This window comes from Carcharodon carcharias, chromosome 3 (genome assembly GCF_017639515.1).
Source record: "Carcharodon carcharias isolate sCarCar2 chromosome 3, sCarCar2.pri, whole genome shotgun sequence".
NCBI lineage: Eukaryota > Metazoa > Chordata > Chondrichthyes > Lamniformes > Lamnidae > Carcharodon > Carcharodon carcharias.
The window spans coordinates 205,934,519-205,954,343 of NC_054469.1; the positions used below are offsets into that span (position 1 = coordinate 205,934,519).

General features: G+C 42.4%; 1 protein-coding gene across 2 annotated transcripts in view; it reads left to right on the plus strand.

The window, feature by feature from the left end:
- Positions 1-19,825, plus strand: part of LOC121275944 (solute carrier family 12 member 7-like) — a 465,011-nt gene that overhangs the window by 78,036 nt on the left and 367,150 nt on the right. The window contains exon 1 of one of the 2 annotated variants that reach the window (XM_041183839.1): positions 18,773-18,924. The exons of the other annotated variant lie outside the window; for it this stretch is intronic. Coding sequence (XP_041039773.1) covers positions 18,828-18,924 — 97 coding nt within the window. The 5' untranslated portion in view covers positions 18,773-18,827. Of the gene's footprint in view, positions 1-18,772; positions 18,925-19,825 lie in introns of those variants that run through there. 2 annotated transcript variants of the gene reach the window in all.

The following is a 19,825-nucleotide window of genomic DNA, read 5'->3' on the forward strand; positions in this document are numbered from 1 at the left end:
TACGATGGAGGGAAGGTCATTGATGAATATGGTTGGGCCAAAACACTACCCTGAGGAGCTCCTGCAGTAACGCCCTGGAGCTGAGACCTCAATTGCGAACAGATTTGGTGCTTTGAGGGTTGCCTGATTGGCCCCCAACCATGACCACCACCTTTTTTAGATTTCACATCCAGTTCCCCTGAGAAGCCAGTCACAATTTTCACTTGGCAATCAGTCCATGACCCAGACGTTCTAAACAAACCTACAGGGTGTCTGCTTGCTGACTAATGTGAAATGTGGATGTACTCCTTGTGCAATCTTTTTTTGATGTCAGTGATGGTGGGAGGCTTTTTGTTCAAAAAGTTGAACAATGTCCTGATCTATCATTCAATCTTAAAGGAAAATTGTAACTTTTAATTTTGCGAGCGAACCTTCCAGAAGCCTGCTATCAGGATCATTATACTTTAAGCTGGCTTGAAGTAGCTTTAGTGTTCACACAATTTTTCATGTCTTCCAAATGCACATTAATAAGGTCAGATAAAGCTACAAGAAAGGAAGTTTCAATCTGCTGGCTCACGTTTAAGTAAATAGAACTGAATGTGCATTGTTTTTAAAAATCTTACTGTGAAGACAGCACCCTGTGCTGCATCTGCATGGGTGTGTGTGAAAGTGCATGATGTGTAAATTATCTTCCTCAAAATACCTTTTGTTAGCATACCTTGCAATCACCTGCTTTTCCTTCAGTTGGCAGCTGAATGGTTGAAAGTTGTTTGCCATGTCATCTGACAGCCCCTTTAAGGAATATCATTGAAGCGGTTCAATGTTTATTATTGACCTACAAACTGCATACAGTGCACCTTTCGTGGTAAAATTGGTTATCAAATCCGTGGGCAGGGCAGGAGAGGGAATTGCCGAAGGCCTGTGTCATTGAATGTCTTTTATTTAAATTTAGAAATCTGTGAGCTTTGTAGAGTGGAAGTTCAATGTTAATTGAATTCAGTGGCAGAATGGATTAGAAGGACTGAATGGCCTATTCCTATTCCTATTTTTCTGTGCTGCTGCATTTGTACCAGCTGCTATTTTAACTTCTGGGTTTCAGGAGGTGTGTTCCCTTGCCTGTTCACAGTGAGGGCCTCGTTACTGTGCAAAAATCAGGTTCTGATGGTATAAGTCTAACCTCTATGACATTGAAGGAGAGGAGGATAGAACTGGGGAACTGGAAAAATGTTGGCGTGTAATGGTGGGAATTTTTCTAAACATTAAAGAGAAACATATTCTGCTAAAAAGCAAAACTAGAACAAACTCGCTGAAACTGTAACACAATGGATGAAGAAAGAAACAAGCCGATACAGTTCCAAAGGTGAAGAGGAATTGCTATATGAAATTAACAAAGAGTATAAAAAGAATCACTTTTATAGACCCATCAATAACAAAAGGAAAATTAGGACAGGATCAGTAAGGAACACACAGGATAAACTGTGAAATGTCAGAAATATTGATTAGTTACTTCAGTTTTTACCAGGAAGACTAAAAATTGGACATGGCATTAGATGAAGAAATCGAGCATTTAAGATGGGAGGGAGAGTATAAATCCCACCAACCCAGACGGATTGCATCCATATATACTCAAAGAAGCTAAGAAAGACAGAACGGAGGCACTACTGTATGCAGTGAAACCTGGACAGTTGAACACCTGCAAAAATAAAGGACACTTAGTGACCGTCCCAAAGTTCTTGCATTGTAATGGGTACACGCTGCACCTTGAAACTATGGAGATGCAGAAGTTACAAACCAGGCAACCCTCAAAGCACCAAATCCGTTCGCAATGTCAATTGGGACACGTGCAAGTTAACTGTGAGGTGGCCACAGTTGAAAAAAACACCCTTTGTGGAATGAGGATTTCTAGCCACAAACTGCTCCATCTCTGCAATTGAATGCTTTTGTGGCCCTATCCCAAGGCTGGAGGAGTTTCTCTGATGCTATGGTTGCTGAGAAAAAGGAATGCCTATCACACAAGAAACTGCACCAGGCATAGGGATACACACTTCTGGATTGACAATACACTTGCAAAATAGGGCTTGGGTCTCTGGGGCACTGCCATGAGCAGCCTGGGAGATAATTGAATTTTCTATGGAGATTATAATGTAGTGATAATATCCTGCCGCAGTGCACTCCTACTGTGTGATATCACCCTCTTAAGAGCACTGCAACCACAAGGAATGCATTTGGAATAGGGCTGGAGAGTGTGGAATCATGGCTGTCAACATTGTGTCCTTGGTCTAAAGTGGGAAGGGGTGCTCCTGAAATGGCCATTGGGAGAGGGATAGAGAATGGGGAGTGAAAGAAAATAGTCTGGCAGATTGGGGCTTCTGCAGGGATAGTGGTGGTACCATTATTATTTGCAGGTACAGGAGCAAAGCAACAACAGAGTGGAAACAATTAACGTGGAAGAACTGATGGAGGTGAAGGAAAAGCTGTTTAATCTGTGGAATCTTTGATCGCATATGGCCATTTTAAAGAAAAATCATTTACAGGATGTGGCTGTTACTGGCTAGGCCAGCATTTGTTGCCTATCCCTAACTGCCCTATAAAAGGTGGTGGTGAACTACTGCAATCCCTGTGGTGTAGGTACATACACTCAGTGGTGTTAAGGACGGAGTTCCAGGATTTTGAACCAGTGATGGTGAAGGAACGGCGATATATTTCCAAGTCAGGATGGTGAGTGGCTTGGAGGGGAACTTCCAGGTGATCCCATGTATTTGCTGTCCTTCTGCAATCTGGATGGTAGTGGTTGTGGGTTTGGAAGGTGCTGCCTAAGAAGCCTTGGTGAGTTTCTGCAGTGCATCTAGTAGATGGTACACTGTGTGTCAGTAGTGGAGAGAGTGATTGTTTCTGGATGGGGTGCCAATCAATTGGGCTGCTTTGTCCTGGATGGTGTTCAGCTTCTTGTATTGTTGGAGTTGCACTCATCCAGGCAAGTGGAGAGTATTCCATCACATTCCTGACTTGTGCCGTGTAGGAGGTGAGTTACTCGCCGCAGGATTCCTAGCCTTTGACCTGCTCTTATCGCCACAGTATTTTTATGGCTAATCCAGTTCAGCTTCTGATCAATGGTAACCCCCAGGATGTTGATAGCGGGGGATTCAGGGATGGTAACGCCTTTTTATGTTAAGGAGCACGGTTAGATTCTCTCTTGTTGGGGAGGGGCATTGCCTGACACTTCTGTGGTGCAAATGTTACTTACCACTTGTCAGCCCAAGCCTGGATATTGTCCAGCTCTTGCTGCATTTGGACACGGACTGCTTTAGTTCCTGAGGAGTCAGAATAGTGCTGAACATTGCGCAATCATCAGCGAATATCCCCACTTCTGACCTTTATGACGGGAGGAAGGTCATTTATGAAGCAGCTGAAGATGGTTGGGCCGAGGACACTACCCTGAAGAACTCCTGCAGTAATGTCCTGGAACTGGGATGACTGATCTCCAAGAACCACAGCCATCTTCCTTTATGCTAGGTATGACTCCAACCAGCAGAGAGTTTTTTTCCCCCTGATTCCCATTGACTCCAGTTTGACCAGGGCTCCTTGATGCCACACTTGGTCAAATGCTGCCTTGATGTCAAGGTCAGTCACTCACCCTGCCTCTGGAGTTCAGCTCTTTTTTTTGTCCATGTTTGAACCAAGGATGTAATGAGGTCAGAAACGGATTAACCCTGGCGGAACCCAAACTGAGCGTCAGCGAGCAGTTAGAGACTAATATTTATCCCCTTCCCTTTCACATTGATATCGGAAAAGAAGCAATATGAAGGGATCTGGAAGTTACCAGGTGGAGAGCGCCAGCTCTCGGGGCTCAAGGCTTTCTTGTGTGCTGTAATTTCTCAGTTTCCCATCTTTGTATGCTCACAGCTGGCCTTGGAATATCTTGTGCAACAGTTGCTGGCTCGAAACCATAAGCAAAAATACTCAAATACACGGAAGCCAACCATGAAGGTAAATGAAATAACACTTTTAATAGCCATGTGATGTATGTGATCATGCTTTGCATAGTCAGAATGTCATGTGACAAAACCTCCAGGAATGTCACCAACTAGTGTTAGCAATCCTAATGGGCAGTCCTTCAAACCTCTGTCAAGCAGAGTACCATCCAACATCAGGTGACGGAATTCAGTTTCTATTCCTGTAAAATTTAAAATGGTATTTATATGCAGAGTAGAGGAGCATAGCAGTGTGTGAAAATGGCAGCACAGGAGGGAAGTTCTGGTCAGACTTTAAGCAATGGATACAATAACAACAACTTGTATTTAAATAGCGCCTTTGACATAATGAAATGTGGCATGGTAGTTCAGAGACCTTATAAAACAAAATATGAGCCATATAAGATGATAGTAGGGTAGGTAACCAGAAGCTTGGTCAGAGTTTGGCTGTAAGGAGTCTTTTAAAGGCAGAATGTGAGATGGCGAGGCAGAGTGGCTTGAGGGAGGGAATTCCAGAGCTTGGGTCTACGTAGCTGTTGGCATAGCCACCAGTGGTGGAGTGATTAAAATCAGGGATGTTCAAAAGATTGGAATTAGGAGTGCAGATATCTTAAAGATTTGTAGGACTGATTGCAGCACATGAATTAAGCGCTCAACTTAACCAAAAATGTGCGAATAGCTGGTGAGAGGTTAAGTTTAAGCTGTGATTTTAGGATTAGGTCTCACTTCACTAATTCAAGTACTGATGATCTGTTAGTCCCCCACCCTCCCCAGAATTAGTCTGCCAGGCAGCTAATATTCCTATATTCAAAAAGGAAGATGAGACAAATCCAGGGAACCACAGACCAGTTAGCTTCATGTTGGTGGTAGGAAAGATATTGGAATCTTTACTCAAAGGTGTAACCTTTTAGAAATCAAATATATAATAAAGAATAGGCAGCAATGGATTTCAAAAGAGAAGGTCATTGTTGACTAATCTTATTGAATGCTTCGTTTGAAGAAGTAACAAAGAAGAGTAGACAATTGTAATGTGATACATGTAATATACGTGGGCTTTCAAAAGGCTTTTGATAAGGTATCTCATAATAGACTTTGTCTTGTAACATTTGCTAATCATTCTGCCATTTGTCCCCTTAATCTATCTGCTCCAACTTTGTCAAAGTGCATACATATGTACGAACATATGAATTAGGAGCAGCAGTAGGCTACTTGGCCCCTTGAGCCTGCTCCACCATTCAATAACACCATGGCTGATCTGACTATAATCTCAACTCCACATTTCTGCTTATCCCCACAACCTTTCACCACCATGTTAATCAAGAATATGTCTAGCTCTGCCTTTAATGTTCAAAGACTCTGTTTCCACCGCCTTTTGAGGAAGAGAGGTCCAAAGACTCATGACCCTCTGAGGGTGAAAAAATTCTCCTCATCTCAGCCTTAAATGAGTGACCCCTCACTTTTAAACAGTGACCCTTAGTTTTAGATTCTCCCACAAGAGGAAACATCCTCTCCATATCCACCCTGTCAAGACTCCACAGGAGCTTTAAAGGTTTCGATCAAGTTGCCTCTTACTTTTCTAAATTCCAGTGGGTACAAGTCTAACATGTCCAGCCTTTCCTCATAAGACAACCCACCCATTCCTGGTGCTAGTCTAGTAAATGTTCTCTGAACTGCTAATGCATTTAGATCTTTCCTTAAATAAGGAGACCAGTACTGGAGATAATACTCCAGATGTGGTCTCTCCAGTGCCCTGTGCAACCATGCCAAAACCTCTCTACTTTTGCAATCAATACCCCTCACAATAAATGATAACATTCTATTAGCTTTCCTAATTACTTGTTGTTCTTATTCTTCCTGCCAGAATGGACAGTTTCATATTTTCACACTTCATATTCTATTTGCTGGATCTTTGCCCACTCACTTAACCTATCTATGTCATTTTGCATCCTCTTTATGTCCTCTTCATGGTTTATTTTCCTATCTATCTTTGTGTCATCAGCAAATGTAGCAACCATTCCTTTGGTCCCTTTGTCTAAGTCATTTTTATAAGTTATAAAATGTTGAGGCCCTAGCACTGATCCCTGTGGTAAACCACTCATCACATCCTGCCAACCAGAAAACAAATAATTTATGCCAAGCATCTGCTTCTTGTTAGCTAGCCAATCTTTTATCCATGCCAATATGTCACCCCTACCCCATGGGCTTTTATTTTACGCAATCATCTTTGAGGTGGTACCTTTATCAAATGCCTTCTGGAAATTTAAGCACAGTACATCCACCAGTTCACCTTTATCCAAAACACATGTGACTCCTTCAAAGAACTCCAATAAATTGGTTAAACATGATTTCCATTTCACAAAACCATGTTGACTCTGTCTGATTGCCTTGAATCAAGTGCCTGGCTATAACATCTTTACTAATAGCTTCTAACATTTTCCCTATGACAGATGTTAGGCTAACTGGCCTGTAGTTTCCTCATTTCTGTCTCCCTCCCTTTTTGAATAAAGGAGTTATATTTGCTATTTTCCAATCTAATGGAACCTTGCCCAAATCTAGGGGAATTTTGAAAAATGAAAACCAATGCATCAACTATCACAATATTCACTTCTTTCAAGACCTTAGGGTGAAGTCCATCTGGACCTGGAGATTTGTCAGCCCACAGCCCCAACAATTTGCTCAATGATTAATGTAATTGTCCCTGAGTTCTTCTCTCCCTTCCATTTTCTGATTTACAGCTATTTCTGGGGTGTTACTTGTGTCCTCTATAATGAAGGTTGAAGCAAAATACCTATTTAATTCAGCCGTCATCTCCTTACTTTCCATTATCAGTTCCCCAGACGCACTTTCTATTGGACCCATGCTCATTTTGTTAAGTTTTTAAATATCTATAGAAATTCTTACTGTCTATCTTTATATTACTAGCTAGCTTTCTCTCATACTCTAATTTCCCCTCCTTATTAACCTTTTTGTCATTCTTTGTTCTTTATATTCTTTCCAATCTCCTGACCTGCCACCCATCTTTGCATAATTATATGCTTTTTCTTTAAGTTTGATACTGTCTTTAACTTTTTTAGTTAACTACGGATGGTGGTCCCTCCCCTTGGAATTTTTCTTTCTCATTGGAAAGTGTATATTCTGTGTATTCTGAAATATCCCTTCAAATGTCTGCCATTGAACCTCTATTGACATATCCTTTTAACCTCATTTGCCAGTTCACTATAGCTAGTTCTGCATTCATGCCCTCATAATCACTCTTAAGTTTAAAATACTAGTCTTGGATGCACTCGTTTCTCCCTCAAAACGAATGTACAGTTCAATCATATTATGAAGCTGATGTTAAAGGAAGCTACTTAGACTGGTAGAAAGTGGGAAATGGTATTCTTCAGTAATAGGTATAGGTAATAGGTACTGTTGACTATTTACATAGACGATTTGGACTTTGAAATCCAAGGTCAGCTAAGCCATAAGAACTATAACCAGAGCAATGAGGTTCTTGAGAGAGAGAAAAGATACATTGACCTTGGTTAGAGAATGTTGAGTACTGTGTACAGTTCTGACCACCATATTGCAGAAAGAATATGGAAACACTGGAGAAAGTAGGGGAGAAATTATAAAGGTAATACCAGAACTGAGAAGGAAGATTTAAATGGTTCAGGCTCTTTTCTCTAGAAAAGAGGAGTCTGAGACATGATCTAATAGAGACCTTTAAAATTATGAAGGATTGAATTAGGGTAGAGGAGAGGTTTGCATTTGTGGGAGTGTCCAAAGCTATAGGCCACAAATAGTCACTAATAACCCAGTTAGGAATTCAGGAGTAACCTCTGTACTTGAAGAGTGGTGAGAATGTGCAACCACCATATGAGTGGTTAAGGTATTGGTGCATTTAAGGGGAAGCTAGCTAAGTGTGTGAGTGAGAAAGGAATGGAGAACATGTTGATAGGGTGAAACGAAGTAAGCTGGGAAGAAGCTTGTATGTAGCATAAACACTGGCATAGACTTATTGCTGTGGAATTCAAATAATATATCCACATGGACAGTCCGGTCTTTTTTCATCATTTTAATTAATTCTAAAAAAGGTCTCCTTGCTTTTCTAGAGTAAAAAAGGCCCCTCACTGAGGGTATTGTGATACCCAAAGACTTTTAAAATCAGTATTAATCCTGCTCCTGTACTTGTTTACCTGGGGCATCTATCCCAGTTTGTATGAGGTGACCAGAACTGGGCATTGTATTCTGCATGAGGTTTAACTGGGTCTTTTATCTCTCATCCTCTGAAGGTGGTTGAAGAAGTGTATTAACGTAATTGGAGTTCCAAATATTTTTTGGATATTTCTAATATGCTGCTTTGTTTATTGTCTCCTTTAATTTGAGTTACATAATGAGCAAGATTTGCTGATGGTTAGATTTTGATGGAGTTTTTAGAAGAGATGTTTTGAAATGGAGTCTGGTAATAGGCAAAGGAAAGCTCAGAAGTGTGCATTTTACGCCACTGAGCTTCCTAAATTCTTTTATTATTCTTGTTCTGCATGCATTGTTAATTTTATCCTCCACATGGATGGGTTGCCTATTTTCTGCATGGTTGGTACTGCTCTGTAACTGGTACAGAGAATACAGTATGCCAGTTGAGATTATTATTTATCTCCTGTCACTGCTGGCTTGTCCCTACAACCACACCACCTACTACCCCACCCCCCCCCCCCCCCCCCCCCCCCCCCCCCACCCCCACTTCTCTCTCCTCCTCCCCACTCCCCCCACACCAACCTTAAACCAGTTTATATTTCACCCCTCTTCTAACATTCAGTCAGTTCTGTTGAAGGGTTATGAAGACTCGAAACGTCAACTCTTTTCTTCTCTGCTGCCAGACCTGCTGAGTTTTTCCAGGTAATTCTGTTTTTGTTTTATATTATTATTATTAATAATCTTGTTTGGAAATTACACAATTTTGTTTTCAGAATTGACCTCAGCAAGATTTGGGCATTGGTGCCAATTGCTGCGCAGCATGCTAGATACCATCTTTTTTGATAAATATGGCATCCAGTACAAAATCATATAGCAGCTTAAAGGAGAATCATTCAACATCATTGCTAGATTTGAGTAATCATTCCTTTCTAAGTATGTCCCTTTCTGTGAAGATATATTTGACATAAAAGGGAAGGAAAGGATAGCAGGCTTGAGAATCTGTGAAGAAAACAGGCTGACTAATGTTATAAATGTGGATGCTTCATCAGAACTGACAGATTAAGTGAGCTCCTTGGTATAGTGAACAAAATAAAGGGGGAGGGTAAAGAGAATCAGAGAAATCTCAAATCATTGAAATGATCTTTACACAACATCCATAGGACTTCACCTCTTTCCAGCTTTCTAAATTTAAAACTATATCCACTCCATTGAAAATCTCAGAGGGTTATGGAATTTGAGTATGAAATTTAGGCTGACTGTCCTGATAGTAGAAGGTGTTGTCCTTTTTGAAAAAAATCCATGGCATTATTTGAAGACGAGCAAGGGAGTTCTCCCTGGTGCTCTGGTCACTACTTGCCCTTCAACCAACATCACTACAACAAATTATTTGCCATTATCATATGGCTATGGGAGCTCTCTCTCTGCAAATTAATTGCCATGTTTCCAACATTAAAACAGTGACTGCACTTCATTGGCTGTAAAGCACTTTGGGACATCCTGAAGGCATGATGGGCACTACATTAATTCAAGTTCTTTTTTGACATGGATCAGCATTCCTGATTCTTGACTTTTTATTCTCAAGTTCCCAAACTATGCTGTTTAGTTAGATTAAGTGACCCTCTGCTCTTCTAATTTTCAGTTACATTAAAGAGTCTAAACCAATTTTTTCTCTTTATAAATATTGATTGACCTGCTGTTTTCTACATTTTCTTTTAAATTTAGAAATGAAAGCATTTTTTTTTCTTTTGATTCATGTGCACGATTTTTCCTAGAGGAGATGTTTCTATTGTATAGAATTAAATCAATTTGTGATTTGATCTTAGAGTCTTAGTAGATCAAACTGAGCTGCGTAACCACACAGAATATAATTCTGGAGCTGCACAGCACCCTTATCAGATTGTACCTGAATACAGTATTGTGCTTTTAATTGTAGTGACACGAGGCAAATGTTAACAAAGTGGCGGCGGTATCCAGAAGAGCCACAAAGGCTTTTTGCTGGTGTCATGAGTCTGCTAGTGTAACGAGTCTGCATTTTGAGCAAAAATGGAACCGACTTGTTTTTCAGCCTGGAAACTGGTGTCTGAGAGGTGATCTTATAACATTATACAGGCTAGTAAATGGTATGGAGAAGGTAAATCTAAAAATATTTTAAATTGTTGAGAGGGACTGAGAGTATGTAGATCAAATCTAGGAAAAAGCACATGAGGATAAATATTAGGATATTCTTACACACAACATGAACAGACTCCTGGATAGAGAAGTGAAGTTAAAACCCTTTAATCTTCCAACTAATTAGATAGGATCTCTTTGGATGGATGAATTTGGATGGACGGAATGGCCTTGCTCATCTGTAATAATCCTGTGATTTGTTAATTTTGAAAGATTTCTAGATAAATGGTTTAAAAATGAAATTGAGCTCTGCCAACCTTAAAACTTAACAATTTTTAAGTATTTGAGCCATTCCGATGGGAAAGCCTCTGGATCATTCCCCAGTCTGTGTAGCTGATCTTGGTTGCTCTCATTTAGTGTTTCCTCGTGCACCTGGATGAGGGAAGGATATCAGCCAATGATCCATCCTGATCAGTGTCTTCCCTGAGAATGTACATATTATGAATATCGAGGGCGAATGGAATCAGGTCCTGCCATGATGTCTTGTCATGACCAAATAATCTGCTGGCACTCAAGTGCTTAAGCTTGAGATGAGAATAGAAGAAATTGGTGATGAAAGGAAAAGCAAGTTCTACAGCTACTGTGGGATTCTAACTTTTTAAACCACAGAATAGATTTTAAACTTATTGACTCAACATATAACTGGCGTAAGGTCAGTTACCTGTTACAGAACTGCCTAATTTTCTTTTCCATTGACTTTGATCCACAAAACAATCATAGAAAGTTTAAGGCACAGAAAGAGGCCACATGGCCCATTGCGTCTGCATTGGCTGAAAAACAAGCCACCCAGCCTCATCCTAGTTTCCAGCATTTGGCCCATAGCCCTGCAGGTTACCTTTCTGAATGAGTTGAGTGTTTCTGCCTCTAGGCAGAAACCCTTTCAGGCAGTGAGTTCCAGATTCCTATAACCCTCAGTTTGAAAAAATGTTTGCACATATCCCCTCTAATCTTTCTACCAATCACTTTAAGTTAATGTGCCCTCGTCACTAACCTCTCTGCTAAAGTAAGTAAGCCTTTCCCATCCACTCTATCCAGGCCCCTCACAATTTTGTACATCTCCCCTCAGCCTCCTCTGTTTCAAAGACAACAACCCCAGCCTATCCAACCTTTCCTCCTGCAATTTTCCAGTCCTGGCAACATCCTCGAAAATTTCCTTTGTACTCCCTCTAATGCATTTGCATCCTTTCTGCAATGAGGTGACCACCACTGCACACGGTACTCAAGTTGCAACCTAACTAATATATGCAGTCCCAGCAAAACTTCCTTGCTCTTATATTCTATGCCTCAGCTAATAAAAGGATTCTATATGGCTTCTTAACCACCTTGTTGACCTGTCCTGCTACCTTCAGGGATCTGTAGACATTCACTCTAAGGTCCCTGACCTCCTCTACACCTCTCGGTATCCTCCCATTTATTATTTAATCCTTTGCCTTGCTTGACCTCCTGAAATGCATCACCTCACACTTTTCTTTGGGTTGAATTCCATTTGCTACTTTTCTGCTAACCTGACCAAGGATCTAGTACACAATGCCAGTTTTATGCTCAGGCAGCAAATGGAAAATCTACCTCTGTGTCTTGTGATTGCATTATATACAACATCACTCAAGAAGCTTGACACCATCCAAAACAGTCCATTTGATTAACAGTCCATCTACTAGTGCAACACTGACTAGAATGTGAATCTACAGGATGTGTTACAGAAACTCCCAAACCCACGGCCTCCACCACCACCACCACCACATCAAAGGAAGAGGGCTGCAAATGTGTTGGAACACCAACTTGGACACCATTCGATTTGGACATATATCATTGTTGAAAAAAAGAGACATGCTGTTTAAGCTTTTCATCTTGCACTCGGGACAGATCGCAAGATTACCCACAATAAAGGGAACAACAGTTTATACTGCAAGAGAAGAGAGTGCTGATTGGTTAGCAAATTGATTTTGGTAGAGGCGTTGTTCCCTCTACGATTGGTAATCTTGTGATCTGTCCTGATGAATTCAAGATGAATATCTTGACCAAGCATGTCTCTTTCCTCAGCAATACTTGAGTTCTGTACTACTGGCGGTGGCATAGCCACTGGACTAGTATTCCAGAAGACCCAGGGTAATTCTCTGGGGACTTGGGATGGAATCCCACCCCAGCAGATGGTGAAATTTGAATTCAATAAAAACCTGGAGTTGAAAGTCTGATGATGACCACGAAACTCATTGCTGATTGTCATAAAAACCTATCCAGTTCACTAATGCCCTATAGGGAATGGGATCTGCCCTTACTTGGTCTGGCCTACATGTGACTCCAGACCCACAGCAATGTGGTTGACTCTTAAATGCCCTCTGAACAGGGCAATTAGGGGTGGGCGATAAATGCTGGCTTAGCCAATGATGCACACATCCCATGAACGAATATTTAAAAAAAAATCATCATTCCTTCATTGTTGCTGGGTCTAAATTCTCAAATTCCTAACCTTACATGGCTGTTGGTATACCTTGACCGTACAGATGCTGTGGCATTTGGGCAACTCACTGCCATCTATTCACAGGCACCAAGGGATGGGCAATTAAAGCCAGCCTTGTAAGTGACACCAGCATCCAAGTGACCTGGGTCCTATTATTAGTCTCTGGGGCAGTCTAACCAGTTTAACACCACCCTCATCACTGACATAGCTTTACTCCTATATTGAGTATCTATTGATTTCTACTCTAGGACCAATTTCTTTTCCATCCTTGAGTTTTACACTGAGTCCTATTGCTCTTAAGTGGCAGCATTTACAAAACTTCAATTTTATATTACTGTCATGTATAGCCTATTTATGTACTGTAGTTCAGGGGGCCACATAGGTGACGTCAACAGTATTAATGTTAAATCACATAGCTAAATTTTGACGACACCTATGCCTTTGAACACTTGAGCTGTGATTTCTTGTTCACTCTTCCTCAGAGTGAGGCTTGGTGATTAATGCTGACTGACTAATTCCATGAACTCTTTTGCTCAACTTATTCTTTTGAACTTGAGCTATATCCCTTTAGTGCAATGCTTTAACACCAATTTCAATTGCCAAGTATTCTGATGTGCAAATATAGCAAATCCTGGATAAGTTTGCATTTTCAGCTAAAATGCCAATAACTGGTAAGGAGGTTGCTAAGATCATTGCAATTTATAGGTTCTGACTGTTGCCAATTGATGGTTGTGCTTATCTGTGTAACTGGCTGCTCTTCAAAAGTAGTTCCTTTTGACTTGGACATTTAACTTTCACATCTCAGGATGTCTGGAAAAAGTGTCAAAGAAGTAATGAAGAATCTTGCATTTCACTTTTTTCCCTCTTTTTCATCCATCTCTCCTTTGATTTTTTTCTTCTTCTTGCCTTTCCCTTCTCTCACCCTCTCCTAGGATTACCAATCTTCATGGAATGTATTCTGGGACATTTCATCACCTGATTTGCCATCCCCTTCTCCTGCTATTGGTCACCTGGCATATCCATCCCATGGTGCACTGTCTTCCCCTGTCAATTGGAAAGTAAATAGTCTTTGGTATCTGACTGGATGATGTTCGACTTTCTTTTCCCATGCCCCCCGTGATTTTTCTTTTGGGGTGCTTGCAGCAGTAATTGGGGAGATTGCTCTTGAATCCTGGACTCCAGGACAATCTGGAACTTGAGCAACTCTACCCCCTCTTAGCTATTTTCTTTTCATCTTTCTCTTCCCTTTGACTTTCTCCTCTCCCTTCCCGCTCGGCATCAACACACACCACCCCCCCCCACCCAGATCTGTTTTTATCTCTTTTCCCACCTTCACGCAGTCTGCTTTTCTGAGGACAGAAAGAAACTGCACTAGTGTGTTGCATCTAAATAAAAACAAAAAACTGCGGATGCTGGAAATCCAAAACAAAAACAGAATTACCTGGGAAAAACTCAGCAGGTCTGGCAGCATTGGTGGAGAAGAAAAGAGTTGACGTTTCGAGTCCTCATGACCCTTCAACAGAACTGAGTGAATCTAAGGAGAGGGGTGAAATATAAGCTGGTCTAAGGTGAGGGACGGGGGGGGGCTTGGGTGGGAGGAGAGAAGTTGGGGGGGGGGGATGGTGTGGTTGTAGGGACAAGCAATCAGTGATAGGAGCAGATAATCAAAGATGTCACAGACAAAAGAACAAAAGAACACAGAGGCATTGAAGGTGGTGATATTATCTAAACAAATGTGCTAATTAAGAATGGATGGTAGGGCACTCAAGGTATAGCTCTAGTGGGGGTGGGGTGGAAAGGCTAGCAGGGCATAAAAGATTTAAAAATAATGGAAATAGGTAGGAAAAGAAAAATCTATATAAATTATTGGAAAAAACAAAAGGAAGGGGGAAGAAACAGAAAGGGGGTGGGGATGGAGGAGGGAGTTCAAGACCTAAAGTTGTTGAATTCAATATTCAGTCCGGAAGGCTGTAAAGTGCCTAGTCGGAAGATGAGGTGCTGTTCCTCCAGTTTGCGTTGGGCTTCACTGGAACAATGCAGCAAGCCAAGGACAGACATGTGGGCAAGAGAGCAGGGTAGAGTGTTAAAATGTTCCTCTCTGTGACAAGATTTCCGTATCTCTCTTTTTTGCCTTGTTCATCTTCGTTGCTTTCCATTTCTCTCCTGGTGTTTGACAAGGTGTTTACTAAAACCCGCTTTCACAGCCATATCTCCTTTCTCAGTGACTGTCTCCGTCTCCGACTTACCCTACGTGGATTTCAACTGAAATTCCATCCCTCTTGTTTCGAACCCACCCAGGATTACAGGTATCTTCGGGACGTAAAACGTTTCTCGGACTGCTGTTCCCATCACGTACTGAGATCCACACTCAGTGCCATGCACCGCCATATGAACACACTCGACCTCTCCTCCAGCAGCACCGCCGTACCCTTTTTCAAATCTGCGCATGCCCCCAGTTTCATTTAATTCTTTGTCTCATCTGACGCCTCAACAAGAAACTTTTTCTCTTTCTCTCAAGTGCTAAGGAACTCAAGCTCCAACAACTCATTGACACCAACACCCATCTAGGACCCTCCACCCCTGCCTGTCCCTCCGTCCCCATCCCATCTTCCAATCCCAGCCCCGGCCGTGTATTCACTATACCGCCTGACCTTCCCCTCTCCGATGCTGAACTTTCAGTTCTCAGCAAAGGACTTAGTTTCATACCCTTTCGCCCTCATCTCAATGAATTTTGGGCTCGGCACGATGCTGAACTCTTATTCCACCAACTTCGTCTCCGTGCTCACTTCTTTGGGCAGGAGTCCTCTCTCCGTTCAACGGATCCTTTTACCCACCTCCAATATTCTCCCTTCACCTGGACCCCTCCCTCTGGATTCTTACCTTCTCTTGATCTTTTCATTGAGAACTGTTGGTGTGACATTAGTCGTCTCAATTTCTCTGCTCCTCTCACCCATTCTAATCTGTCTCTCTCTGAACTTACTGCACTCCGTTCCCTCAGGTCCAACCCCAACATTGTCATCAAACCCGCCTACAAGGGTGGTGCTGTTGTTGTCTGGCACACTGACCTCTACCTCGCAGAGGCTGAGCGTCAACTCGCAGACACTTCCTCCTACCCCTCCCTGGACCATGACCCCACCACTGAACATCAAGCCATTGTTTCCAGGACTGTCACTGACCTCATCTCCTCTGGAGATCTTCCTCCCACAGCTCCCAACCTGATAGTCGCCCAACCTCGGACGGCCCGCTTCTATCTCCTACCCAAAATCCACAAACAGAACTGCCCCGGTAGACCGATCGTCTCAGCTTGCTCCTGCCCCACAGAACACATTTCTCGTTATCTTGACTCCCTTCTCTCTCCCCTTGTCCAGTCCCTTCCCACCTACATCCGTGATTCCTCTGACACCTTACGTCACATCAACAATTTCCAGTTCCCTGGCCCCAACTGCTTCCTCTTCACCATGGACGTCCAATCCTTCTACACCTCCATCCCCCACCAGGATGGTCTGAGGGCCCTTAGCTTCTTCCTCGAACAGAGGCCCGAACAATCCCCATCCACCACTACTCTCTGTCTGGCTGAACTTGTTCTCACACTGAACAATTTCTCCTTCAACTCCTCTCACTTCCTCCAAATAAAAGGTGTGGCTATGGGTACCCGCATGGGCCCCGGCTATGCCTGTCTCTTTATGGGGTATGTGGAACATTCCTTGTTGCAGTCCTACTCTGGCCCCCTTCCACAACTCTTTCTCCGGTACATCGATGATTACTTTGGTGTTGCTTCATGCTCTCGTCGGGACTTGGAAAAATTTATTAATTTTGCTTCCAATCTCCACCCCTCCATCATTTTCACATGGTTCATCTCTGACACTTCCCTTCCCTTCCTTGACCTCTGTGTCTCAATCTCTGGTGATAGACTGTCCACCAATATCCATTACAAGCCTACCGACTCCCACAGCTACCTCGACTACAGCTCCTCACACCCCGCTTCCTGTAAGGACTCCATCCCATTCTCTCAGTTCTTTCGCCTCCATTGCATCTGTTCTGATGATGCTACCTTCAAAAACAGTTCCTCTGACATGTCCTCCTTCTTCCTTAACCGAGGTTTTCCACCCACAGTTGTTGTCAGGGCCCTCAACTGTGTCCGGCCCATCTCCCGCGCATCTGCTCTCACGCCTTCTCCTCCCTCCCAGAAACATAATAGGGTCCCCCTTGTCCTCAATTATCACCCCACCAGCCTCCGCATTCAAAGGATCATCCTCCGCCATTTCCGCCAACTCCAGCATGATGCCACCACCAAACACATCTTCCCTTTACCCCCCCGGCGGCATTCCGTAGGGATCATTCCTTCCGGGACACCCTGGTCCACTCCTCCATCACCCCCTACTCCTTAACCCCCACCTATGGCACCTCCCCATGCCCACGCAAAAGATGCAACACCTGCCCCTTCACTTCCTCTCTCCTCACCGTCCAAGGGCCCAAACACCCCTTTCAAGTGAAGCAGCATTTCACTTGTATTTCCCCCAACTTAGTCTACTGCATTCGTTGCTCCCAATGTGGTCTTCCCTACATTGGAGAGACCAAACGTAAACTGGGCGACCGCTTTGCAGAACACCTGCGGTCTGTCCGCAAGAATGACCCAAACCTCTCTGTCGCTTGCCATTTTAACACTCCACCCTGCTCTCTTGCCCACGTGTCTGTCCTTGGCTTGCTGCATTGTTCCAGTGAAGCCCAACGCAAACTGAAGGAACAGCATCTCATCTTCCGACTAGGCACTTTACAGCCTTCCGGACTGAATATTGAATTCAACAACTTTATAGATCTTGAACTCCCTCCTCCATCCCCACCCCCTTTCCGTTTCTTCCCCCTTCCTTTTGTTTTTTCCAATAATTTATATAGATTTTTTTTTTCCTACCTATTTCCATTTTTTGAAAAAAATCTTTTATGCCCTGCTAGCCTTTCCACCCCACCCCCTCTAGAGCTATACCTTGAGTGCTCTACGATCCATTTTTAATTAACACATTCATTTAGATAATATCACCACCTTCAATGCCTCTGTGTTCTTTTGTTCTTTTGTCTGTGACATCTTTTGATTATCTGCTCCTATCACTGCTTGCTTGTCCCTACAACCACACCACCCCCCTGCTTCTCTCCCACCACCCAAGCCCCCCCGCCCCCACCTTAAACCAGCTTATATTTCACCCGTCTCCTTAGATTCACTCAGTTCTGTTGAAGGATCATGAGGACTCGAAACGTCAACTCTTTTCTTCTCCATCGATGCTGCTGAGTTTTTCAAGGTAATTCTGTTTTTGTTTTAGTGTGTTGCATCTATTTAGTCCCAGGATCTAGGGGGGAGGGTAAAGATTTGTGACCACAATGCTAATTAGCCTTAACACACCAGTGGTACGTCTGTTAGTTCTGGCAGTCGGATATTTGTATGCCCAAATGGTACGTTTACCTCCTGCACTAAAGGCACTACCTGAAACTTGTGAAAAGAACAGCCCTTTGGTGATTTTTTCAGATTTTGTTGGTCTACTGAGCATCCTTCCCAAATAAAGAATGACTGTTAAAAGACTTTTGCTTGTTGAATTTTTCCCATTTAAAGACCTGTATGATTCCTTGCCTCCTGTTATGTTCCTCACTCTTGACTGTTCTCTTTGTAAAGTAAGAATGAAAGGTGAATTGGGCTATTTTGATACCTGTAAGTTTATAAGGATAGAAAGAATGATCAATTTATCAACTTCTTTTAAAAGAAAAGAATAAATGTCTTTTTTTAAAAAAAAGTGTGCTTTGCAAAATATCCCTGCTATCCATTTGGTGGGCTGCAGTACTGGGATTCAACACTTAACTTCTGGCCTGGTCCACTTGTAGATGTGGAAACTTCCCGACTTCAGTTTAGACAGCAAAACCAGGACACCTGAAGTAATAACATGAATCAGTACAGTGTTCAGCCAAGGATGGGTGGAGTGTGGTGGTTTCCATATAAGGTAACAGGTCACATGGTCAGAGATCTAAGCAATAGAATTAAAGCAGCAAGTTAGTCGAGCAGAGTCACAGCAGCCCATACACATGGTGTAAAAATGCCGACCAACTTCACTGTTCTGCCAGTGGATGATGAAGAAGCCCCAAAGGAGGGCACAAGTCTTGATGAGAACAACCCTGAAGTATTGGCTTCTGGTAAGTGAACATATTATAAACAAAACTCTGGCTAGAGCTAAATGCTTGTTAAACAATGGAAAAACAGGTTGCAACAGGCAGGTGGTTGTATCCTCCCACTCAGACAACTTGAGCAGCAGGAACTTTATCTCTTCCCAGAAAACTAACCAGCAGTGGTCTAAAGTTCTATTAAGAGCAACAGTGCTGATTTAAAAAAAAAACACATCTGTAAGTGATGCAAACTGCAGTTATATCTGTTGAAGTGTGTTTGCTGGAAACTCCCAAACAGAGCAGCGCAGTTGCTGTTAAGCATCTGCAGTATATTGCTTTCAGTTTATTGTTCAGTATCTTTGTTAAATTTGAACTGATGGTTTCAGTGATGAAGTCAGAAATTAGTACATAATACCCAATTCTGCTTATTGTTGCCATGCTTGTTGATGTCTCTATTCTCCACATTCTGCACTTGTAAGCTCTTGTTCCTTTAAAATCAAAAACGTAATTATCTAACGTAAGCATCTTTAAAGTGACTGGACCACATTCCGTGGTTTCAAGGTGGTGTCTGATTTGATAAAAAGAAATAGCCCCACAGACATCATAGAACTGAACTACAGGCTAATATCTGAAGCGTTAAAGCTACACGTTATGATCATGCAGTACTTGTTTCTGTCAAGTCCTGTTTTTGAGACCTGTGTTTAAAAGTAGAGATCTGTCTTTTTTTTAATCAGCTGAGAGAGTATTAGTTACAAACGTAACTCAAAGTGAAATGGACTAAGGACTGGGCATTGATGCACTTCAGTGAAGACTTAATTAGCCTGCAGTTCTGAAGAAGAGTCATATGGACTCGAAATGTTAACTCTGTCTTTCTCTCCACAGATGCTGTCAGACCTGCTGAGTTTTTCCAGCAATTTTTGTTTTTGTTTCA